This window comes from Chiloscyllium plagiosum, unplaced genomic scaffold (genome assembly GCF_037043375.1).
Source record: "Chiloscyllium plagiosum isolate Xiang-an unplaced genomic scaffold, Cpla_swu_hap1 HiC_scaffold_2, whole genome shotgun sequence".
Taxonomy (NCBI): Eukaryota; Metazoa; Chordata; class Chondrichthyes; order Orectolobiformes; family Hemiscylliidae; genus Chiloscyllium; species Chiloscyllium plagiosum.
Genome location: NW_028270140.1, coordinates 62,620,533 through 62,647,445, shown reverse-complemented (window position 1 = coordinate 62,647,445; position 26,913 = coordinate 62,620,533). Strand labels below are relative to the sequence as shown.

Sequence of the window (26,913 nt, the reverse complement as noted above, 5' to 3'; positions counted from 1 at the left end):
ATCTGATGAGATAAAAATCAAATATTGCAGATGGTGGAAGTCTAAAATAAAAACAGAAAGCACAAAAACAGGAGAAACTCAACAGATCTGGCAGCATTTGTGGAGAGAGGAACAATATCTCCACAGTTTTGAATCCAATGACTGTTCCAAAGAAGAATTACATGAGACTTAAAATGTTAGCTCTGTGCCTCTCTGCACAGAGGCTACCAGCCCTGAGTTTCTACAATGCTTTATGCTTTTATATATATTTCTGAGTTGACGATTTAGCCCCTTGAGTCTGTTCTACCATTCAGTGACCATTCAGGGCTGATCTGTAGTATAACTCCTTACACTTGCCTTTGGCCCATATACCTTAATAGCTTTGATGAACAAACATTTATCTGTAACACCAGATTATACTCCACAACCACATGATGAAGGAGCAGTGCTCTGAAAGCTAGTGCTTCCAAGGTCAATATATCTGCCTGAGGCACGGTGCCCAGATCTGCTCACAGTACTCCACATGGGAGTAACTAGAGTTCTGCATAGCTCCAGCATAACTTGTGCATTCTTTTACTCCAGTCCTCTAGATGTAAAGGCTAGTTTTGCATTATCCTTAGAACATAGAACATTGAAATGTATAGCACAGGATTGGGCTCTACGGGTCATGATGTTGTGCCGAACATGATGCCAAATTAATCTAATCCCTTCTGCCTGCCCTTGGTCGATATCCCTCCATTCCTTGCATTTTCAAATGTTTATCTGAACATTTTATCTGCCTCCACCACTACCTAGCAGTCCGTTCCAGACTCCTAACACCTTCTGTGTAAAAAACGTGCTGCTCACATCACCTTTGAACTTTATGCCTCTCACCTTAAATGCATACTCCCTAGTAATTGACATTTCAACTCTGGGAAAAAGATTCTGACCATCAACTCTATCTATAATTTTATAATTTGGAGATGCCGGTGTTGGACTGAGGTGTACAAAGTTAAAAATCACACAATACCAGGTTATATTGGAAGCACACTAGCTTTCAGAGCGACGCTCCTTCATCAGGTGATAGTGGAGGGCTCAATCCTAACACACAGACAGACAAAAACCCACATGCACACATATATTTTGTGGGGTGAATTTGTACTTTCAGGGTTACATTGTACTTTGCTAAAAACTGCGTGCATTCATGAGCTCAAAAACTGCATGAATTTATGTAAAATTCCATTATCTCACTTTTTAGATTAGAATCAATCTAGACATCATGGTGTAGACAGAGAACACAGGGGAGAAAGTGAGGACTGCAGATGCTGGAGATCAGAGCTGAAAATGTGTTGCTGGAAAAGCACAGCAGGTCAGGCAGCATCCAAGGAACAGGAGAATCGACGTTTCAGACATTCCTGAAGAAGGGCTTAGGCCCGAAACATCGATTCTCCTGTTCCTTGGATGCTGCCTGACCTGCTGCGCTTTTCCAGAGAACACAGGGGGTCAACACCTTCAACATATTGTCTAGCTATCACCATTGTTAACAGCTAACCCAAGAATGCAACTTTTTAAAAAAAAGGTTTTGTGATTTACACATGAAAGATGTGAAACTATCATGTATTCTAACAGATGAAAGGCTTAACAGACAATCAATTTTTCAATGTATAATTTCAGTTACATCACACTGTAAATTTTTGCTATAAATTCTGTGTGTTAGGATTGAGCTCTCCACTATCACCTGATGAAGGAGCGTCGCTCCGAAAGCTAGTGTGCTTCCAATTAAACCTGTTGGACTATACCCTGGTGTTGTGTGATTTTTAACTTTATAATTCTGTAGACTTCAATCAAGTCTCCCCTCAGGCTCTGATGCTCCAGAGAAAACTCAAGTTTTTCTAGCCTCTCCTTATACCTCATACCCTCTAATCCAGGCAACATCCTAGTAAACCTCTTTTGCACACTTTACAAAGCCCCTACATCTTTCCGGTAATCTGGCAACCAGAAGTGAATGCAATACTCAAAGTGCAGTCTAACTAAGGTCTTATAAAGCTGCAACATGACATCCTGACTCTTGTACTCAGCTCCCCAACTAATAAAGGCAAGCATATCACACGTCTTCTTCACCACCCTATCTACTTGTGTGGCCATTTTCAGGGAGCTATGGACATCAATGCTGTTCATGGTCCTGCCATTAACTGCACACTTTTCCTTAAGATTTGATCTCCCAAAGTGCAGCATCTCACATTTGCCCAGATTAGAGTCATAGAGATGTATAGCATGGATACAGACCCTTTGGTCCAACTTGCACATGGCGACCAGATATCCTAAGTTAATCTAGTCCCATTTGTCTGCATTTGGCCCATATTCCTCTAAACCCTTCCTATTCATAAACCCATCTCGAGTGCCTTTTAAATGTTGTAATTGTACCAGCCTCCACCATTTCCTCAGGCAGCTCATTCCATATATGCACTACCATTTGCATGAAAATGTTGCCCCTTAGGTCTCTTTGAGATCTTTTCCCTCTCACCTTATATCTATGCCCCCTAATTTAGACTCTCCCAACACAAGGGAAAGACCTTGTATATTTACCTTATCCATGCCCCTCAAGATTTTATAAATCTCTATAAGGTCACTTCCCAGCCTCCAACGCTCCAGGGAAAACAGCCCCAGCCGATTCAGCCTTTCCCTATAGCTCAACCCTTCAACTCTGACAACATCCTTGTACATATTTTCTGAAACCTTTCAAGTTTCACAACATCCTTCCTATAGGAGGGAGACCAAAATTGCACACAACATTCCAAAAGTGGCTGAACTAATGCCTTGTACAGTTGCAACCTCCCAACTCCTATACTCAACACTCTGATCTATAAAGCATACTAAACACCTTCTTCACTATACTATCTACCAGAGACTCCATGTTCAAGGAACTATTGACCTGCACTCCAAGGTCTCTTTGTTCAGCAACACTCCCCAGGACCTTACCATTCAGTGTATAAGTGCTGCCCTGATTTTCCTTTCCAAAATGCAGGACTTCACATTTATCTAAATTAAACCCCACCTGCTACTCCTCAGCTATTGGCCCATCTGATCAAGATCCCGTTGTACTGAGGTAACCTTCTTCGCTGTCCACTACACTTCCAATTTTGGAGTCATCAGCAAACTTACTAACTATATCTCCTATGTTCACATCCAAATCATTTATATAAATGATGAAAAGTAGTGGAACCAGCACCGATTCTTGTGGCACTCCACTGGTCACAGGCCTCCAGTCTGAAAAGCAACCCTCCACTGCCACTCTGTCTTCTACCTTTGAGCCAGCTCTGTATCTGAATAGCTAGTTCTCCCTGTATTCCATGAGATCTAACCTTTCTAACCAGTCTACCATGAGGAATCTTGTCAAACATTTTACTGAAGTCCATATAGGTCACATCCACCCTCATCAATCTTCTGCCCTCACCAATCTTCTTTGTTACTTCTTCAAAAAACTCAGTCAAGTTGGTGAGACATGATTTCCCATGCACAAAGCCATGTTGACTATCCATTATCAGTTCTTGCCTATCCAATCAAATGTAAACCCTGTCCCTCAGGATTCCCTCCAACAACTTGCCCACCACCGATGTCAGGCTCAATGGTCTATAGTTCCCTGGTGTTTCCTTACTACCTTTGTTAAATAGTTAGCCAACCTCTAATTTTCTGGCAACTCATCTGTGACGATTGATGATACAAATATCTCATCAGCAGACCCAGCAATCACTTTCCTAGCTTCCCACAGAGTTCTAGGGTATACCTAATTAAGTCCTTGGACTTTATCCACCTTTATGCATTTTAAGACATCCAGCACCCCCTCCTGTGTAATATGGACATTTTTCAAGATGTTGACATCTATTTCCTCACATTCTGTATTTTCCATGTCCTTCTCCACAGTAAACACTAATGCAAAATACTCATTTAGTATCTCCTCCATCTTCTGCATCTCCACACGTATGCTGCCTTGCAGATCTTTGAAGGAATGGGAGGAGGAGGTAAAGTGTTCGGCCACGGGGCATTGGAATTGGTTGCTGTGGGTGACCCAGAGACATTCTCTGAAACGATCCGCAAGTTGACATCCTGTCTCCCTGATGTAGCAGAGACCACATCGGGTGCAACGAATACAGTAAATTTCTATCGGATATGGAAGGAGATTTACTGTATCCATTTAGAATATTTTGTAACACAGAGTAAAATACAATCCCATCTATCCCAAAAGAATCACATCAAAGTACTCAAACATCAGAGAATATGCTTTTCTATCACAGGTATAGGTTTGACTTAACTATTTCTTTCAATTCTTTAAACTTTACACAAAGATAATCTATTTCTTAACTTTTCTGAACTGGCTCCTTTCTCCAGGACAAACAATCTAACTTCAATCAGGGCTTCTGTGAACTGAAACAAAAGTCCTTCAAGCTATATGTCTCTCCCAAGCCACCAGGAATGTTGTCAAGATCGATCTCAGGCAACTTTACTCTGCATTTGGCTTTACTGTACCTGAAAGGGGAGTGATTGTGCTGGCAAGAAGTTGGTCATTTTTAACAAGGATAAGTAATCTGTAGTATGCATGTTCTGCTCATTATATATGCTGTTTAACTCAAATGTTTGATTAAATTTGAGATGATCATCGTGTTACCTGAAATGGAAAGGGTTTCATTCTCTGGTACCAACATCACTCACTTTGTAAGCTTCGTTTGTTCAATAAGTACCCTTAATACTTTTCAATAATAATTAAATCAAATCAAATCAAATAATTAGAATCATCAGAATAATTGTCCTACAGTGTGTAACTTTAATGACAGTACACCCAAGTTGCTTTTATTGCTCTTCAGTAACCATATTACTTCAGTAGTGTGACCTTCTGTACATACAATATTACAGCCTAAACACACAATAAAATTATAATTGCTTTTAAAATATCTTGCATGTTAATAAAACCATTCTCAATGTTATCAGTACTCACCTGTTATGAATACTAGATATCTTAGTAGGACACTGTAGATATTGCTTGAATCGAAGTTCAAAAGCTTGGCCAATCGTACTGATAACATCTTGAGCCAACCCGTCACAGCATTCCAGTATATGACATGCTTTAAAAACATTTAATGAGAGCTGTCATCTTTCAATCAATGCACATTTTGTTAAAAAAACTTCAGCAGTCAAATATAAAACATATTCTTCCATTTCAATTTTGGACTATTGCAGGTAATGTTCCCAGGTGCCAAATTCTCCAAAGTAATTGACTGTAATTCTCCCTGTAAATAACTGAATCACAGCACATTATTGGGAGCATTGCATAATTCATAATAGGGTTTATAAGCCTCAAAAAAGGCCAGAATATAATTATTGAGGAGATAGCTTCACACTGGTACAGACAAGTTAACATCCTGTAATATTTTGCTTTGTTCTCGAGAAAGTAGCAGGTAGACAACCCTTTTTACTTTTATAACTGCAATTTGACAAACTTGACACTATGTTCTGTAAAGAAAGGTAGAATGGAGCAAAGCTACTTCAAAATCCATATGCCATGCTTCAGAAAAGGCTTTGTAAGACACAAAAGCCTTTTGTGCTAATTCTAATGCAACGTCAAATTCCCTTCATTACCTTTGCAAAGTAACAATAAATTAGTTATTTCTGAATTTATTCCTTCAATGCTGTCTCATACAGTAAAGAATTATGATAGAAATGGCCCCAACCACTTTGGCATGGCCATGAACCTATATTAAAATGGGGTTTTTTTGTTGTTACTGCAATAGAAGCAGATGTGGGTGCTAAGACCAGCATGAAAAGCAATGCTGATGTAGCGTAGTGATTAGAATCACCAAACATCACATTTCCACAAAAAGGTGACATAGGTCAGTTGGCAAAAATTATTATAGCACTGACAGATTCTACAGACAAAAATCCATGTTGAATCAAGTGCTCCTACTGGAGCTTGCTTTTGGCCAGAATGATACCTTTGTCTGCTTTGTCCTTACTGCAGCACATCTGTCAGGTTTCCTTGGGGAGCCAAAATATGTTTTGTCATGACTTTCAACTGTTCTTGGAAGAGCAGTTAGAAGAAATTTGCCTGGGTTTCTTTTATTTGAATCCATCACAGCTTGGTCGTTGGGCAGAAAGCTGATGGGACATCTCTGACTCAGCTTTCAGTACTTGCATTGCCCCTCACCTGAAGTTTACTCCAACAAAGACAGAAATTCTCTTCAGGAATGAATTCAAGAAGCAAAGATACATAGAGGCAGTGCAGCAATGGTTTACCAGACTCAAGATTTCCTGAGATGGTGAGACTAACCTATGAGGAGATGTTGAATCAATGAGGACTACGTACATTGGAGTTCAGAAGAATAAGGGGGCAACCTCATAGAAATCTATATAATTCTAATATAACTAGTCAGAGTATATGCAAGAAGAATGTTCCTGATAGTGGAGAAGTTTAGAACTAGGGGTCACAGTCTAACAATATGGGATGAACCATTTAGAACTGAGATGAAGAGGAATGTCTTCATCAGGAGAGGTGAGCCTTTGGAATTCACTGCCACAGAACATTGTTGAAGCCAAAACACTGTATGAGTTCAAGGAGTAGTTGGATATAGCAGTTGAACTGAAAGGAATCAGAGGATATGGGGATAAAACAGGAACAGGTTATTGATTTGGATGATCAGCCGTGATCCTTAGGAATGGTGGAGCAGGCTCGATGGGCCTATTTTCTACATTTCTGTATTTTTCACAAAATTTTGTGCAACCGTGAATTCACTTCCAAAAAGGCTGTGAATGCACACAGACTTTATTACGTAGGGTTTCAAGGGATTAGCGATTAAAGGCACGTAAATAAAACTAGCATACAGATCAATCTAATCTAAGAGCAGAATGGACTGGTTCTGTTTCTAAACTTTATGGGTTACTGCTATTCCACATGGAATGTTTACCCAATAAATCTTCAAGGAAGGCAGAGAACTATCCTTTACTAAAGTGTATTTTTTCTGAATTATTCTAACACTTAAGAAATCTTTCATCTACATATACCTATGCATATGCATCTACATATGCAATCACATCTGGGATTGAGTCCTGCATGTGCCTGTTTTAGTTGACTTGGCCATCAAGTGATATTAATAATACAAAAAGTGCAAAGAGACTTGAGAGGTCTAGTCCAGGATTCTCTCAAGGTAAACTTGCAGCTTGATCCAGTAGTTAGGAAGGCAAACACAACAGTGGCATCTATTTTGAGAGAACAGGAATGGGGGGTTGGGGGGGGCGGGGAGAACAATTGAAATCAACTAGGAGAGAGTGAGGACTACAGATGCTGGAGATCAGAGTCGATAGTGTGGTGCTGGAAAAGCACAGCAGGTCAGGCAGCATCAGAAACCTACATCAGGAAACCTCCCGTCTATAAAAGCAGGGATGTACTTCTGAGGCTCTATAAGGCTCTGGTCAGACCACATTTGGAGCATTGCGCACAGTTTTGGGCCCCATATCTCAGGAAGGATGTAGTGGCGCTGGATCGGGTTCAAAGGAGGTTCACGAGAATGGTCCCAGGAATGAAAAGCTTAACACATGAGGAACATTTGAGGACTTGGAGTTTAGAATGATGAGGGGGGGATTTAATAGAAACTTACAGAATACTGAATGGCCTGGACAGAGTGGATGTTGGGAAGATGTTTCCCTTGGTAGGAGAGACTAGGACCTGAGGGCACAGCCTTAGAAGAAAGGAAAGACCGTTTAGAACGGTGATAAGGAGAAACTTCTTCAGCCAAGGAATGGTGAATCTATGGAATTCACTGCCACAGAAGGCTGTGGAGGCCAGGTCATCAAATATATTTATGACATAGATAGATAGGTTCTTGATTGTCAAGGGGATTAGGAGTTATGGGGAGAAAACAGGAGAATGGGGTTGAGAAACATATCAGCCATGATTGAGTAGTGGAGCTGTGTCGATAGGCCGAATGGCCTAATTTCTGCTCCTATGTCTTACGGTTTAAAATCAAATGTATTCATTTAACATGCATTATTGATTACTTCAAGTAGTTATTGCGAGACTGTAATTGCTTAGTGTGAAATAAACATAAAGCTATGTTGTGAATGGGGAAGTACTTTGCAAACATATGGGCCCTCACTCTGTCTATCTCTTATCACCTTGGATATCAACATTTTCAAAAGGAACCCAGCAATTCAATCCATTTCAGCACTTACATGAATGTCAGGATCATACATGATTATTGACAATAAAATATGTTTATGCTTGTAGGAAAAGTGTAGTAAATTATTTTTACTCAAAGTTTTCTTAATATTACAAACAGAGAGTACATTCCAGCCACATCTCTCCAAGAGAGAATGCACAAAAGTTAAAAGCTGCAAAGTTACCAATCCCTTCTTAAATTTGCAACTTTCCTAACATCAGCCAAAAGACTTCCCTCTGTTATTTTTGGTGCACATACCATATTGCAAGCTATTAGTGTATCCATATGTTCATATTTATGCAGGAAGATTTTCTCTGTATGTCTTATATAGTAAAATTATTAAAGCAACAAGTTAATATTTGGACTCGGTTCAGAAAATACTTGATGCAATTTCAGATCTAGATACCTCCGTCATGACCAGAACAATCAAGGCAACTCAGCCAATTGACAAAATTAAGGATGGAGAGACATGAATATAGGCCTGATCCTTCCATCCTATGGGTTCTCAATAAAATGTAATTTTAATATAACCTTAACTCAATTTTACTATTCATTTGATATTCCATTCCACACTTCCCTACTACCGGAAGAATTTGTTTATCAATGTTTATCAAGCTATGACTGTTATATGTTTGCACATTTTTAATCCAATTTCTTAACTTACACTGCAATGCAGCCTGCAGGATGCAAACATGTTTCATGAATAAAATATGATGATTATTATTATTATTAACTTCTATTTGTATAGCACCTATACTTCAATGAAATGCCAAAAGTTGCTTCATAAATTAGAGTATGACATAAATGACAGAAGTACAGAGTAATGGGATTAATATCAGACATACACAATGTCAGAGTCACAGTAGAGAGAACTGAAACAGAAGCTCGAACCTGGTGTTAAGGTAATACCTCAATTTTCTGATGGCCAAAAATTGCCCAAGAAATTAAAGATTCTAATGGGCAATTCTCCTGCACCACAACCCTCTGTAAGTATTCAGTTAAATCTAAGAATTCAGTGGATGCCACTGCAGCAAATATATAATGACCCAGGAAAAATTAGACAGTTAAAAATCTAGTCAAACTCTTAGGTTACTATTAGACTGATCCCACTTACCACACACTCCTCTAAGCACACACTGCCAGATTCTTTACAAAATCTAACACTGACCCAACATCCTCTCTCCATTTGGACCTGACACCATTCCAGTTTTCAACCTAACACTCTATTCTCCCCCTCAACCTGACATTCCCTCTCCCTCTGTGATTAGAAACACACCACATCCTCCAAGATTCGATATAACCCCCCTTCTTCCAAAACCCAGCAATCCCCTACCTCTCTGGAACTCAAAAGCCCACTTCTTCACACAAAGCCTGATGTCCCTATCCATTCAGACCTGGTCTAAAGAGTAAATGGTACTCCACCTTCGATGCACCACAGCAGACTTGGCACATGGCACCTTACACCTAACTACATATTTACCTATTCACAACTGTAAACTAGTTGTGTGTACTGCTGGACATGTAAATCACAGATTATGTCAACTATTTTCATGAATAAAAAGGATGTTGATTGCCTTATCTCATCTTGCACTATGAGGACACAGTTGCATTTACGGTACTCGCCACATTTCTGAATGATCAGAATATCATGGCAGAAAGGTTTAGCTGTTTCTTAATGTGAAAAGATAGGAGGGAAGTGACAATCTCAATATGATTGCCACTCCACAGAAAATATAGTCCAAAGTATGCATAGAAATAAATTGTAAATAACTAGGTCTTGCTGAAAATTCCATGTATTCCAGCAGTGTTTCTTGAGGAGATAAAACAGAGTTAGACACTAAAGAAACAACAAAATATATTGCAAATAATACTGGGGAGATAGGGAGACACTAAGTTGGCTCATAAGGATTCTATAGCATTTAATGATATCCTAAAGGATAAAAGCACAGTAGGATGTGGAGATGGGGTGGTTAGTGGGTGGGAGATTGCACGTACGTAACTTAGAACCTAAGCAACTAAAGGCACAGGCACCAATTGTAGAGCCTTAAAGGGGATGCTGCATAAGAAACTAAAATCAGAGGAACACAGATAATGTAGAGCTTTGCTGGGTTTGGAGGAAATTACAAAGCAAGGGAATGGCAATGCTGTAGAGGAATTTAAAATGCATCCTCATAAATTACTTCATAAATTTGATGTGAATAGCATTCTGTCAAAATATTTTCTCATATATATTCGGGTATATTTCCATAAAAGTATAAAGTTACTGAATGACACACAACCTTAAAACATATAACAGCAGTTATTACCTCGACGATTCACTGGGTCCTTTGCCACATATGCAACATAGTCTGTTGTGTCCTGTTACATAAAAGAAAATGCCAATTGAATGATAGGGGATTTAGAAATCAGAACTTCATTCTCCACCAAGCATTTACATAAAAAGAAAAACAATTCCAAACCTCTGATATGTCTTTTTTTTTTCATTATTTCCTATATGCAGTCAGTTTGAATAAAGACAACCCTTGTCATGAAAGTTACTGATCAGAATAAAATATTAGTGAAGCACTTTTTATAAGTATTTCATTTTAATATGAATCATGGCACACTGGACCACAGACTGCGTCATTAGATGCATATTTTGACTGTGCCATCTGAGCAAAAAACTAGTATTAGAGATTGATCAAGCCTCTAATTTATAAGAACTGCATTGTAACATGAAAGGAGGGCAAACTGGATTCCATGCCATCCTAAGCTTCGCACATAATTCAGAACTGATTGTGAGTGTCATGTACATAGATATCTTGGCTGTTCTAGGATCCAAATATTAACAGAAGATGCACCCTCTGTGAAATAAATATAAATATGGAAAAACTTATTTCCAATAGAAAGCAATTTCAAGCTGATGGGGCAATTTCCAGCAATATTTTGACTGCGCCTGATATACTACAACTAATTCTGGGAACCACATGTTAGGAAGGATATATTGTACTTGGAAAGACTTCATTACAGATTTACCATAATGATGCCTAGAATGCAAGGATTAAGCTAGGGAGAGAAATTAAATAAACTGGGGTTGTTATCCCTGGAATTCAGAAGATTAAGGGATGATTTGATTTAAGTATTCAAAACTTTAAGAGGAACAGGTAGGATAGATTGTTTAAAAAATATTAATTCATAGAATGAGTCTATGTTTTAGATTAGATTAGATTAGATTACTTACAGTATGGAAACAGGCCCTTCGGCCCAACAAGTCCACACCGACGCGCCGAAGCACAACCCACCCATACCCCTACATTTACCCCTTCTTACCTAACACTATGGGCAATTTAGCATGGCCAATTCACCTGACCTGCACATCTTTTGGACTGTGGGAGGAAACCCACGCAGACACGGGGAGAATGTGCAAACTCCACACAGTCAATCGCCTGAGTCGGGAATTGAACCCGGGTCTCTGGCGCTGTGAGGCAGCAGTGTTAACCACTGTGCCACCGTGCCGCCCATCATGCCTTTAGTGCATAGTCTGAAAATTAGAGTCAGATCTTTCAGGAGTGAAAATATAAAAACGGTAGAAAATTAATAAAGAAAGGAGTCTCAGGTCGATAGGATAGTGAAGAAGGCATTTGGTATGCTTTCCTTTATTGGTCAGTTCATTGAATATAAGAGTTGGGAGGTCATGTTAAGGCTGTAAAGTATATTGGTAAGGCCACTTTTGGAATACTGCATTCAGTTCTGGTCTCCCTCCTATCCAAAGGATGTTATGAAACTTGAAAGGGTTCAGAAAAGATTTACAAGGATGTTGCCAGGGTTGGAGGATTTGAGCTATATGGACAGGCTGAATAGGCTGAGGCTGTTTTCCCTGGAGCATTAGTGGCTGAGGGGTGACCTTATAGAGGTTTGTAAAATCATGAGGGGCATGGATAGGGTAAATTGACAAGGTCTTTTCCCTGGGTGGGGGAGTCCAGAACTAGAGAGCATAGGCTTAGAGTGAGAACAGAAAAATTTAAAAGGGACCTAAGAGGCAACTTTTTCACACAGAGGGTGGTGCATGTATGGAATGAGAAATCAGAGGAAGTAGCGGAGGCTGGTACAATTGCAACATTTAAAAGGCATCTGGGTGGGTATATGAATAGGAAGGGTTTGGAGGGATATGGGCCTAGTGCTGGCAAATGGGACTAGATTAGATTAGAATATCTGGTTGGCATGGATGAGTTGGATTGCAGGGTCTGTTTCTGTGCTGAACATCTCTATGACGCTATAAATGCAGGAAGTGATCAATAGTGAGACAGCAGCAGGAGACAGGAACAGAGTGGGTAGATTTTCCCATCTTAATGCTGAGCCAAACTGTGTCAGGCAGGTTGCCCTGAGTCTTCGATTCACACAACCCAATTCTAGTGATTACAATTTTTGTTAGCATGGGATAAGAAAGTGTACTGAGAGTTTATATGATGATGCCACATTGATGGTGGCCAACATCACCATTACCATTACAGAATTATGATGTGGAGGCTCTGGAATTGGACTGGGGTGGATAAAGTTAAAAATAATACGACACCAGGCTATAGTCCAACAGGTATATTCAGAAGTGATCATCCTCCAAGGTGGACTTTGAGATACGCAACAACGCAGAATGGCTGAGCAGACGCTGATAGCCAAGTTCAGTGCCCATGAGGGTGGCCTCAACCAGGACCTTGGGTTCACATCACACTACAGGTGACCCCGCTACACTATACACTCTCTCTCACTCACACACGAACACATACATATACACACACACTCTCACAGCCTTATACTCTGTCACATCACCCATACATTCTACCAAGCATACATACACATACACACATGCACACGCACACATACACACGCAAACACATTCCCTCCCGCGCACATACTTGCTTTCTCTCTCTCCCTCACATGCACGCACACATATATATGTCTATGGGGTGAATTTGCATTGGCAGAATTGTAATTGCACATACATTCTATTTTGTTCAATCTGCAGGCAGTCAATCCATATAATATTTTATAAATTTCTACTTTGGAAATAGAACCAGTCTGACTCAAGATTTGGATGCAGACAGACGCTAACCTCACACCTTTAAGGGCGGCACGGTGGCACAGTGGTTAGCACTGCTGCCTCACAGCGCCAGAGACCCAGGTTCAATTCTCGCCTCAGACAACTGTCTGTGTGAAGTTTGCACATTCTACCCATGTCTGCATGGTTTCCTCCCACAGTCCAAAAATGTGTGGGTTAGGTGAATTGGCCATGCTAAATTGCCCATAGTGTTAGTTGAAGGGATAAATGTAGGGGAACGGGTCTGGGTGGGTTGCTCTTTGGAGGGTCAGTGTGGACTTGTTTGGCCGGAGGGCCTGTTTCCACATTGTAAGTAATCTAATCTAAAAAAAAACCTTTAATGCATGGTCTGAGCTGAGATGTCTCTTTCTTTTATATAAAACCTTAAATATCTCGAGAATGTGGCTCGAAAGAAGCTCTGGAATTTACATATTAATGAACTGAAACCTACAACCCAATCTAAAAGGTGAAAGACTGAACAGCAATCTAGGTTTGTTTAATATATTGTTTCAGTTGTATGACATGGTGATCTTTTGCTATAAATTCTGTGTCTTATGATCCTGCTCCACAGCTACCTGATGAAGGAGCTGCACTCCTAAGGCTAGTACTTCCAAACAAACCTATCGGACTATATAAAAAAAAAGACATCTAAATAAACCTGTTGGATTATAACCTGGTGTTGTGTGATTTTTACCATTACAGAATTAGGCATTTTAGGCTTCCACAATTTTAATAGAATGGGGCCAAGTGTGGAAGGCAACATGAATCACAGCAGCATGGAAGTGACATGAACCATGTGAAAAACCGTGGTTTGGAGGTGGGAACCGATGAAAGATAAGCATTGAAGCTGTTGCCAAGTTCAGATATGACTTTATATGACAAGCTATATATGACTTTAATACAGCATGAATTCGGTCTGTGCTTTGTTTTAAACATATAAGACCCATTGAATAATATGGGTGCCAGGTAGTCATCCAGGATACCTGACACGTTATTTCTGGAAAGGAGAGCATTGCAAAAGTTAAAAAAAAGTCTTCAGATATATTAAAATATTCAATCCAATGGATAAAAGCCTATTCTGCATTGTATAATAATAAAATATAGATCTTCTGGCATGAAACATTCTATTGCTTGGATTTTCTTTCCTTGAAGTTCAGTTCAGCCATCAATTTAGCTGTTTCAAAGCTTTGACAGTTGACTGAACTACTATGTGTAGTCAAAGGCCTTAATGGATTCTGCTCAGGTGGGCCTGTTGTCCTAGATGTTCAGTGGGACAACATTATGAATGCTTGGTTCACCTCTAACTCACTGTAGGATTCTGTTCAGTAGAGCTGTTTATGCAATAATCGAAAAGGATAATAGAACTGTAAGGTATAGAAGCAAAATCAGGCCAATTGGCCTGTTGGGTCTGCTCTGCATTTGATTATGGCTGATATATTTCTCAACCCCATTCTCCTACCTTCTCCCCTTATCCTTTGACCCCCTTACAGATTAAAATCCATCTATTTCTCTCTGAAATACTCTCAGTGACTTAGCTGTTACAGCCATCTCTGACAAAAAAGTTCCACAGATTCACCACTATTTGGCTGAAGAAACTCCTCCTGATTTCAGTTCTAAAGGCTCACCCCTTTACTCTGAGGCTGGGCCCTGGGATCTTAATCTCTACCACCAGTGGAAACATTTTCTCCTCTTCCATTCTGTAAGTTTCAATGAGATTCCCCACCATCGTTCTAAACTCCATTGAGTACAAACCCAAAGTCCTCAACTGCTCCTGAAAAGAAAAGCTCTTCATCCCTGGAATCATTCCTGTAAACCTCCTTCAACACCTGCACATCCTTCCTCAGATACGGGGCCCAAAACTGCTCACAATATTCCATATGTGATCTGACCAGAGCCTCATAAAGTCTCAGCAGCGCATATTTGCTCTTGTTTTCTAGCCTTCTTGATATAAATTCTAATATTGCACTTGCCTTCCTAATTACCAACTGAATATGCATGTTAACCTTCAGAGAATCCTGAACTAGAACTCCCAGGTCCATTTGTTCTTCAGTTTTCCAAAGCCGTTCCCCATTTAGAAAATAGTCTACATCTCTAAGCTTCCTACCAAAATACATAACCTCATACTTTCCCATGTTATATTCCATCTGCCACTTCTTTACCCACTCTCCTAGCCTATCCAAGTCCTTCTGCAACCTCCCTGCTTCCTCAACACTACCCATCCATCTATTTATATTTCTGTCATCTACAAACTTCGCAACAATGCCCCAGGTCTTTTGTGCAGATCATTAATGTATAATGTGAATAGTTGTTTTGGGATAATATTTGTTTTCACAGAATCATAAGATTTTTCAATGAATCTCAAGTGTTACCATAAAGTATGTAAATTTATCGTGGTGACTGTAAGTAGAATGGTGGCATGGAGTGGTTTGGATGTTATGCAGTAAAATGGGGTTTAGGGGTTTGGAGGTGAGGTAGGTACTGGGTGGTATTTGGGTTGGATGCTTTGTGGGGCAATAGGGTGGGGTGAAGCTTAAGGGCTCACACTATCATCAACAGAATTGGGTCACTATCTCAGCAAAAACCAGACAGGTTTTATTTTTAAACTTGTCCACTTCATCATCAACCTACCTCCCTCTCCATACTGGTCTTACTGTTGAAAGTGGAAAGCAACCCGAAGATGAACCCTAGCACCTACAATAAAAATAGCATTGACAGTACGGACTGATAAGAGGAGAGATCATGTAATCAGCAAGTTTCTTGACTCCTGATTCAGGTCTCATAGATAAAAACCCAGTTGAACATTTCAGGTTGATGATCTTTCATCAAAACTGGATAAACAAGTACTGAGGCAAGGATATTGTTGAGAGAAGAGAAGGGAAGGTCTGTGATGAGTAGGAGCAATAAAAGTATAAAACAAATGATGGCACAAGATGAAGAGGTTTGATACTTGGACAAATAAACAAAAAGATTGGGTCTACAAGAGTTGGAAATGGTAATAGCGGAGTAATCTGATTGAACCATTTATCTAAATGAATTTGGCATAAAGCTATGACATAATCTGCTACAATCATTTCAAAAGGAGAGAATTTACTTCTGCCAGTCAGGTACTTACGAGAAAAGATCACAGTTCCAAAGAAAACATTAAAAGCTTACTGAGTGAGAATCGAGGTCTCTCACGCTTATCACTTCTTCTTAACACGATATGATACAAATCCTAGCTTACGATGTCACCAAGATCAAGTAATGCCTTACCGGATCACCACCAGATGCAAAGGAAATGGACTGCATATGATGATTTGCTATAATCTGTTGGATCAGAAATAAAAACAAAAAAAATTAATCAGAGGACTTTGCCCTTGAAACACCTTTTGAACTAGGATATGAAATATACCATTCAAATGGTAAAACATGTGAAAAATGAGCAGGTGGAGGCACACACAAACAGAAAGCAGTATATCAAACAACATCATCAGTCATACTGAAGCTATTTCTTTGACTATATCTAGTGTTTATGGTGTTGCAGGAAGAAATAATAATCTGAAATAGGAATCTGTTTTCCTGGAGTTAGCAATTTTGAGTAGTGATGAAATATCACATCAGAAACATCTCAGCAAAACTCTACATTGTTCTAATTTCTTTGTAAGTGATTGGAATGTTTCATTGTCCCTTCTCAGAATATTTCTTGTGTTGTGAACTTACAAAAACCACAATTTCTATTGCATGTTCACTAATCCAGACAAGAAAAATTGTACACTTTGTCTGTGATATAGCACACAATTCCCTCATTAATAAAAAAGACTTACCACATTCCTTTCTACAAAATTCTTTTCTGCAAACATGTCATCTTTACAACACAACTCCCTAGCTGAGTTTGAAAGCTTTGCGAATAACACATTTTTAGATGTTAACATCCTGAAGCTTGATGGTGTGCAAATAAATAGGGAATGGAGACTTCCAGGTCATCAAAGACGAATGGGCAAGTAGTGAAGGAGTCTGCTGAATGCATCCCACTCACCAGCCAGTGATACAGGTGTATATGGTGGGAGTGGGGGCAGGAAGAATAGGAAAGCAATAATGATAGATGATTCTAAAGTTAGGGTAACATTGGACATTTCTGTGGCTGAAACATAAATGCAAGATAGTATGTTTCCTTCTTGGTACAATGTCAAAGGTCTCTTAGAGTGAATGCATAGCACTTTGATGGGAGGGATGTGAACTGTTAGTGGTGCAGGTTCTTATCACTGTCAATGACATAGGTGTATAAATGGAAAAAATCTAAGTGTTACATTGTTACACAGAGAGAGAAAGGGAAAATCTTTTCCATTTGCCAGTGTATACCACCTACCAAAATCAGTTTCCACGTCTGTGGCAAAGCCCACACCACCAGCACTAAGCCCCTTCCAAAACTCAGTCTGCTTTTAGGGAGCTAGGAAAGAAACAAGAAAGTGGGATCGTAAAGATGATTGGTTCTGTATTAGCCTCTGGTGGCATGTGCTAGTGAATATAGAAACAAGGGAACAGAGCAGATGAATAGGTGATTGGATAGATAGTACAGGATGAAGGAGTATGGATTCTTGGAAGATTGGAAGTGTGCTGTGGAGCATGTACAGGGTCAGGACCAATTATTTTGCAAGAAGGTAGCTAACTGAGAGTGGATGGAAATAAGGATGTAACATCAAAAAGAAAGAAAACAAGGTGCACAATGGATTGGAGAAACTAATAATATTCGAGAAAGAAATGGTAAGACGTTACCTGGGCTTAGTATAAGAAGGAATGCTATTAGGTTTAAATTTGGTTTACAGTAACTGTACAGAGAGATACCAAAACAGTGTGGTAGTGACTATGAGAGACTTTAGTTAAGTGTAAAAGGCAATGTGGGGTAAGATTCCCTAAAGAATGTTTAGGAGACTTTTATATCAGTATATTTCTGATCTAATGAATAAAAGACATTCTGGGGAAATGAAGTCAATCATGTGTCAGTTGAGGAATATTCAAATGATATAAATCATAGTAACAAGTTTAGGTTAGTTATGAAAAAAGGACAAGGAGCAATCCAGAGTAAAAATAATTAATTAATTGTGAAGAGTGCAATTTCAGTTGTTAGAATTTAGCCCCGGGAAACTAAAATCAAAGGTTAGAAAAACTGTAACAAGTGTACAACTGTAACAACTGTAAGACTGCCTTTGGAGGCTGCCATCTCACAAGAATAAAGTAAGTCCCTACATCATTTTCTTTTACCGAAACTGGTGGGAAACTGAATAGTTATTACAATGTTAGTTAAATTAAGTGTTAAAGTGCAATGCAATAATACATCCTCCTTGCTATTGGAAGCAGTAGAAGGGAACTAAGTATTCATAATGTGAAGGAATTGGCTGAAGAATGTCAGTTACCATCACAATAAATGTGATCTTAGCACATTTGTCCTAACCACTGTCCTTATTCAGCAACTCTGAGGTATTTGCTCCTTCTTGTCTCTTTCAGGCACCAGTGGCATCTGTACAATTGCTGCCATGAAGAGTCCAGCACCTCAGGATATCACTTTCTTTTCCACCTCTGAGGAAGATTCCTTAGAGGAAATACTGGTAAGGTTGTCTCCTGCACGCTCCACCTTCCTGGGTACAGGTACCTTCGTGGGTTAAAGTGAGCCAGACATTTTTTTACAGGGATCAGTCAGAATATGGGATCAATCTGAACATATCTGATTTTGAGGAAGTACAAGGAGAGCAAAAAGTAATCTTTGACTGAGGAAGACCAAGTCATAAAATTAGGCATCAGAACAATATCAAATATCATAAATCAGCTGATTTCATATAGGTAAAAACAAGGACTGCAGATGCTGGAAACCAGAGTCTAGATTAGAGTAGTGCTGGAAAAGCACAGCAGATCAGGCAGCATCCAAGGAGCAGGAAAATCAACATTTCAGGCAAAAGCCCTTCATCAGGAATAGAGCTGTAGAGAGAGGAGGAAAACTTCTTCAAAGCAGGCATCCTTGCAAGAGGATTCGCAGTAGGGTTAAAATCAACTAGGTAAAAACATATAGGGTTGTTTCCATGCTGTACATCTTTATGATTCTCTAACTCGACCAAGTGATGATTTAGAACACCAAACTTAAAAAGGTCAAAAGGCTTGTCTGTTGTTTATAAAAAGACCAAGTGATTTTAAGGGAAAACTTTTAAAAGAGAGATAAAGGCCAGATTAATGGCCCATAGTTGCAAGACAAACAGATTGAGTTTTGGAAGGGGCTTAGTGCTGGTGGTGGTGTGGGCTTTGCCACAGACTTGGAAACTGATTTTGGCAGGTGGTATAAACTGGCAAGTGGAAAACCTTGTCCCTTTCTCTGTGTAACAATGTAACACTTAGAGTAAACCAGTTGAAGAAATAGCTAAGTGAAGGATTTCCTAAGAATTAGAAAAAGACTCCAGAAATCAGCAGTTCTAATCTCCTCAAAACTGAACTGTTAACTGATCAAAAGGCTTATGACTAACTGACCTATGACCTGAACAAAGGATTTTCCATCATACTAAAGCTGACAACAATACGATCTCATTGACAAAGAACTGAAGGAACTGTGAGAAAGTCACCTCATTCTATCTTTTTAATTTGGACTTTTAATGAGTTTTTTCCCATAGTTTCATCAATAATTGTTCCACAAAGCTGTGTCATCTTTTTGTTTTATTCATTCACAGGATGTGAGTGCCATTGGCCAGGCCAACATTTACTGTACATCCCTGGTTGCCCAGGGGGTAGTTAAGAGTCAATCACATTACTATGGATCTGCAGTCACAAGCAGGCCAGACCATGTAAAGATGACAGTTTCCTTCCCTCAACGACATTAGTGAACCAGATGGATTTTTCCTGACAATCGGCAATGGTTTCATGGTCATCATTAAACTGCTAATTCCAACTATTTATTCAATTCAAATTCTACCATCTGTCATAGAAGGATTTGAACCCAGGTCCTAAAATCATAGCATCCCTAAAGTGTGGAAACAGGCCATTCACCCATTGAGTCCACACTGACTCTTTGAAGAGATCCCACCCAGACCCACCCCCTACCCTTTAACCCCACATTTCCCATGGCTACCTCACCCACCCTGCACATCATGGGGCAATTTAGCATTGCCAAGCCACGTAATGTGCACGTCTTTGGATTGTGGGAGAAAACCAGAGCATCCGGAGGGAACCCGTGCAGCCACAGGGATAATGTGCAAATTCCACGTAGACGGTCACCTGAGGGTGGAATTGAACCTCGGTCCCTGGCACTAATGAGGGGCTGCAGTGCTAACCACTGAGCCATCATGCTGCCCCACAGGTCTCTAGATTAATAGTCCAGGGCGGCATGGTGGCTCAGTGGTTAGCACTGCTGCCTCACAGTGCCAGGGTCCCAGGTTCGATTCCAGCCACGGGTGACTATCTGTTTGGAGTTTGCACATTCTCCCCGTGTTTGCATAGGTTTCCTCCGGGTGCTCCGGTTTCCTCCCACAGTCCCAGGTGAATTGGCTGTGCGAAATTGCCCATAGTGTTAGGTGCATTAGTCAGAGGGAAATGGGTCTGGATGGGTTACTCTTCGGAGTGTCGGTGTGGACTGGTTGGGCCAAAGGGCCTGTTTCCACACTGTAGGGAATCTAATCTAATCTAAATCTAATAATACAACAAGCGCAGCAGGTCAGGCAACACATTTTCAGCTTGCCTGACCTGCTGTGCTTTTCCAGCAACAGATTTTCAGCTGCCTGACCTGCTGCACTTTTCCAGCAACACATTTTCAGCTCTGATCTCCAGCATCTGCAGTCCTCACTTTCTCCTAATAATACGACAAGTTGATCACTTATGTGTATATGAATGTGTGTGTTTGGGATTAAGGGGATACATTCTTTCCACATAGTTAGTAACCTTTCCTGCAACTTGTTTAAGAATACAAAAACAAAACAAAAAAGTGTGATTGCTGAAGATCTGAAACAAAAACACAAATTGCTGTCGAAACTCAGCAGGTCTGGCAGCATCTGTGGTAAGAAAGTAGAGTTAACATTTCAAGTCCAGTGACCCTTCCATCACTTTGAAAATATTGGTCATATATATTTTGTTTGTGATCACAGTGGGAAAAAAAGTATGCAACCCAAACTTAAAATTTTAGGTATTGTTAATGTGGGCTGACATACATGCATGCCATTTTGCATTTTAATGTATAACTACTTTTTACAAACTAGGGAGGCAGTCTAGTATATTGCAAGAACTATATGTTGTGTTGAATTGTCCCACCCAGTGGGAAGGTTGAAATGAATGTAATTTAATAATGCAACTGTTAATATTTAAGACTTACACCGAGCAATACACAACAGCCAGGCAGACAGATATAAGACCTGCACTTGCTTCCCAACCAACATTCAGAAAACGTGAAAATCAACACCAGTAAACCAAATACAGTAAATATTATTTGTATTTGAACTCATTCAATAAAATAACCATAAAGCAATATAATATCCAACATTTATCAGGAATATATCAAATCTGAGATAGGCCTTTATCAGCAGGAAATCCAGTAGCCATTCCAGGGCCATTATACAACAAGAAGGCACAAAACCGTTGAAGATAACTCCTCTATTGAAATTAGGTTTACAGCAATTCAACTTGTGTTAATTCAAGCCAAAACAGAAAAATAGTTCACTATTATTAATTGCATCACATTTGATTTACAAGAACATACGTAGCTAGGAGTAAGTGAGGACTGTAGATGCGGGAGATCAGAGTCGAGAATGTGGTGCTGGAAAAGCACAGCAGGTCAGGCAGCATCCGAGAAGCAGGAGAATCGCGTTTCAGATATAAGCCCTTTATCAGAATTGCAGATAAAAGGCTTATGCCCGAAACATCGATTCTCCTGCACCTCGGATGCTGTCTGACCTGTTGTGCTTTTCCAGCACCACACACTGAAGAACATACGTAGCCATTGTCTGCTAAGAATTTGTCATTTTTATCAGTGAACAGTGGTTTCATTATCCTCAGAAAGTTGTTGTTTATTTCTACATATCACTGAGTTGTCAGTACTAAGGAATTAACAATTTGTGGTCAATGTAACTCAACTACTAAATGATTAAACGTACTACAGAGAGATTGTAATATCAGTTTAGTACTTAGCATTTTCAGCATGATGCACAACTAATTTTACAAGAATGTACTTCAGCTGATCGTTATTCCCTCCCTTCTGGTACTGTACAGCCAAGGGGCTCTTGTGGTACTGTGGTAGTGGCCCCACCTCTGAGCCAAAAGGCCTCAGCTCAAGTCCTACCTTCTCCAGGGATGTGTAATAGCATCTCTGAACAGGTTGATTCGAAAATATCTACTACACAGCTAATGAGCCAGTGATTCAGGAGAGAGGTAGAAAGAGTGCATATGTGACTTTTAATTACATTTTGTAGCTTAGAATCTAGCCCATTCAATGATGAGGGAAAGCAAGAGTTTTACGCTACAGATAGTAAACGAGAGAAGTTGTGAGACAAGTAAAAGTGGGTAGTGAGAGGTAAGATTTGGAATGAGATTCCAGTCAGCTTTGATGATTTCAGCGCTACAGTTTCAGTCTTGGCTACTCAAAAAATGCTAATGATTTTCCCCCATCCTCCCTGTCACCCCAGTTTGTGCTGCTTTCTCTTATCCTTCCCAGTTTGTGGTTCCATCCTCTATTAACCAATTTCTGCTGCTTTTCGAAAGAAAAAAGTTATAGATTGCTAACTGATTTTTGTTGACCCCATCGCACGCACCTTCACCAGAAAAGCAGAGCTTTTATCTTTTTCTGTTGGATGGAGGCATCAAGTCAGTATTTATGACCCACACCTAAAGTGCCTGGGCAGCAGTTAAAAGTCAACCACCTTTACTAAGAGTCTGGAGTCACATGTGGGCCAGGTCTGGTGAGAGCCTAATCTGAAATGCAGAGTGGTTGTAAACCCTGTGCAGTTGATCAAATCATTGTATCTGGGTAGGGGATTGTCAGTGTCTTGGCTCATTTCATGACATGAGCACATAACGTAAGCTGACAGTTCAGTGCAATACTAAAGCAGTACTTCATTTTGATTTGATTTAATGTAGTCACATGTACCTAAGTACAGTGCAAAGCTTTGTTTTGTGAACAGTACAAGCAGATCATTGCAAACAAGATATACAGATCATACGGTGCTTAAACAGAGTGAGGCATACAAGGTTACAGCTGCACAGGAAATGCACAAAGCAAGATCAAAATTAGCAAGATCATCATTATTTGAAGTTAGAGAAATCCACTTAGCAGTCTAATAATGGCAGGGAAGAAGCTGTTCTTGAACCTTTCGAAAAGTGTGTGTGTTCAAGCTTCTGTATCTTCTGCCTGATGGAAGAGGTTGGAAGAGAACATTACCAGGTGGGAGGGATCTTTGATGTTGGCAACCTTTCCATGGCAACGAGAAGGGTAAATGGAGTGCATGGATGGAAGGTTGGCTTCCATAATGGTCTGGGTTATGCACACAACTTTACTTCATTATCAGCAGCGCAGGCAAAGTTGTTCAAATAGCTCTTGGGGAAAAAAAAACTCCCATTAAACATTTTGAAAAACTGGGAGCTCTCCTGGAGTCTGAAGAACATTCCTTTAACTAGAACTAATGGACTGGTTATTGAATGGTCAGATTCTTTACTCATCTCATTGTTCAGTGCATGGCTAAACAGGTGTCAAATCTTAATGCCCGGACTGATACATGAGGTACCAGAGGACTAGAATTTGCCATACAGCAAAGAATATACTTGGCAAACTTTGTTTCTAATTTCTCCACATAAATTATAAAGAGATGGCTACGGGGACAAATCATCCCATGACATAAGGCAGCATGGTGGTCAATGGTTTGTACTGGTGTCTCACAGTGCCAGGCACCTGGATTCAATTCTACCCTCGGGGGTCTCTCTGTGTCGAGTTTGCACATCCTACCCATGTCAGCATAGGTTACCTCTGGGTGCATTGGGTTTTTTCCCTTGGTCCAAAAATGTGCAGGTTTGGTGGATTGCCCACAGTGTCCAGGGATGTGTAGGCTAGGTGGCTTAGCTATGGTAAATGTGGGGCTATGGAGATAGGGCAAGTGGGTGGGTGTAGGTAGGATGCTTCTCAAAGGGTTGGTATGGACTTGATGAGCTAAATTGTCTGCTTTCACAGTCTAGGGATTCTTTGACTCTTCAATATCATAATATGTTCGGTGTCAAGATGAGCCAGAGTGCTAATTTTATGTTGTTTTTCTTATTCATTACTGGGATGTAAGCATTGTTGTCAGTACAGCATTTATTGTCCATTGCTAAATACTCAAAGTAATTAAGAGTCAACCACATTGCAGTGGGTCTGGAGTCTGGAGTCACACATAGATCAGACCAGGTAAGGATTGGAGAGTTCCTGCATGAAAGGACTTTGTAAACCAGACTGGCTTTTACAACCATTAACAGTGGCCTGGGAAACAGCAGTTAGACACCCAGAGACTGATTAGAAGTGAGGACTGCAGATGCTGGAGATCAGAGCTGAAAAATGTGTTGCTGGAAAAGCGCAGCAGGTCAGGCTTATGCCCGAAACGTCAATTCTCCTGCTCCTTGGATGCTGCCTGACCTGCTGCGCTTTTCCAGCAACATATTTTTCAACCCAGAGACTAATGCCTATGGATTATTCTTGACAGAAAACAATTGAGGCCAAAACACTGAATGTTTTCAAAAGGAGTTAAATGTAGTTCACAGTACTAAAGGAATTATCGGGCGTGCAGAGAGTAGGATCCTGGGTGAAATGATTACCCATGATTATACCAAATGGTGAAGCCAAAATGGTGATTATACCAAAAGATTGAATGGTCTACTCCTGCACCCATTTTCCATGTCTCTTCACAACATGGTTGCCATTAGGCTTAAATACAGCTGGTTCTCTTATAACGCTGTAGTTGTGTTCCAGTGAAACCTCACTTAATAGAAAATCACTTAATATAAATAATGGGGCCTATGGGAAAAGTATGGTGAGGGGCAGACCAGCAAAAAAAATCACTCACAATGGCTCAAAAATCACCCAAAAGTCTAACACAAAGTGTAGCGTAGTCTGAATGAAGACTGAAATCATATTTATTAATGAAACAAAAGTAAATTTAACACAGTACATTTTAAAAATGTAAGAAAGCTGCTCTGTCAGCAGTTGACATCGGTACATGTGCAGTACAGCACAAAGACTGACACCAACATCGCGCATGCCCAGAATGGCACAGACATCAGCACATGTGAGAAACGGCACGGACATCAGCACATGCACAGAGCTGCACAGAGATTTTGGAGCAGACGTCAGCACATGCACAGAATGAAGCATGCAAGCCAATCCCTGCTTGAATCACACTATTGCTAACAGGGTAAGCGTTCTTGAGAATACCATTCCCTAATTCTTCAGCGACGTTACAGCCAAATCATGCTGCAGAAACGTGCGTCATGTCAGAACTGTTTGTATTATGAATGTAGATTGAAATGAAAATGTTTATGATGAAAATAAGACAAAGAAGACTTGATGGGCTAAATGGCCTTCTTCTAAGTTCCAAAGTTCCACTGAATCAAAAACAATCATTCTTCACAGGTTAGAGTCAAACCTAACATAAAGGTAGATAGTTCTGTTTCTGGATCTGTGCAATTCTCCTCCAATATTGAAGCAGTCCATATCCATATGCAGCAAGTTCTCCTCATCATTTGCACCACATAAGTGCCAGGCAATAACCACCTCCATTAAATGCAAATCTAACCATCTCCCTAATGACAATCAATGGCATTACCATTGCTGAACTCTTCACAATCAATATCCTGGAGCTATCATTGATCAGAAAATGAACTGGATCAGCCACATAATTACTAACAAACAGATCACAGTCTAGTAATTCCCTAACAAGTAACTCACCTCCAATCTGACAACCATATACAAGGTATAAGTCAGGAGAGTGAAGGAATAGCTTCCTCTTGTCTGGATGAGCACAGCTCCAACAACACTCAAAAGCAAGGCATCCTCCAGGATAAAGAAGCCCTTATGATTGGCAGTCCACTCAACACCTTAAACATTCTCTCCCTCCACCACTGATTCACAATGGCTGCAGTGTATACTACATGCAAGATGACCTGCAGCAACTCACCAAGGTTCCTTCAACAACACCTTCCAAACTCTCATGCTCTGTCACATAGAAGGATTAGGGCCACAAAACCATCACCATTTGCAAGCTCCCCTCCAAGTCACATCTTGACTTTCTTCTATATTACCTTTCCTTCTCTGTTACTGGATCAAGATATCTCCCTAACATGTACCTGCAACACTTGGACTGCAGCGATTCAAGATGGCAGCTTACCACATTATCAAGAGAAACCAGAATATGCAAGAAATGGTGACCTTAACATCATCACCACTTCTTATGAAAGAATAAGTAAAGTCATTACTGGAGGCCTCTCTTGCATCATCATTACTGCCTTCAGCTGCCCCCACACAATTCTTAGTGCAGATAGAGGCCATTTGGCCATCAAGTCGCCATCGACCCTGCAAGGAGCCTTCCACCCAGACCCAGCCCCCAATCTATCCCTGTAACCCCACATTTATCATGGCCACTCCACATAGCCGACACAAGGGGCAATTTAGCACAGCCAATGCACCTAATCTGCATATCTTTGGACCGCAGAAGGAATCAGAGC

At 40.2% G+C, this 26,913-nt stretch overlaps 1 protein-coding gene across 2 annotated transcripts in view; it reads right to left on the bottom strand.

Moving 5' to 3' along the window:
- The window catches only part of shc3 (SHC (Src homology 2 domain containing) transforming protein 3), a 289,678-nt gene that overhangs the window by 73,077 nt on the left and 189,688 nt on the right, over window positions 1-26,913 (bottom strand). For both annotated transcript variants that reach the window (XM_043713812.2, XM_087997227.1), the window contains exons 5-7: window positions 16,486-16,539; window positions 10,469-10,520; window positions 4,949-5,075 (exon numbers count right to left, since the gene is read on the bottom strand). In XM_043713812.2, coding sequence (XP_043569747.2) covers window positions 4,949-5,075; window positions 10,469-10,520; window positions 16,486-16,539 — 233 coding nt within the window. The remainder of the gene's footprint in view (window positions 1-4,948; window positions 5,076-10,468; window positions 10,521-16,485; window positions 16,540-26,913) is intronic.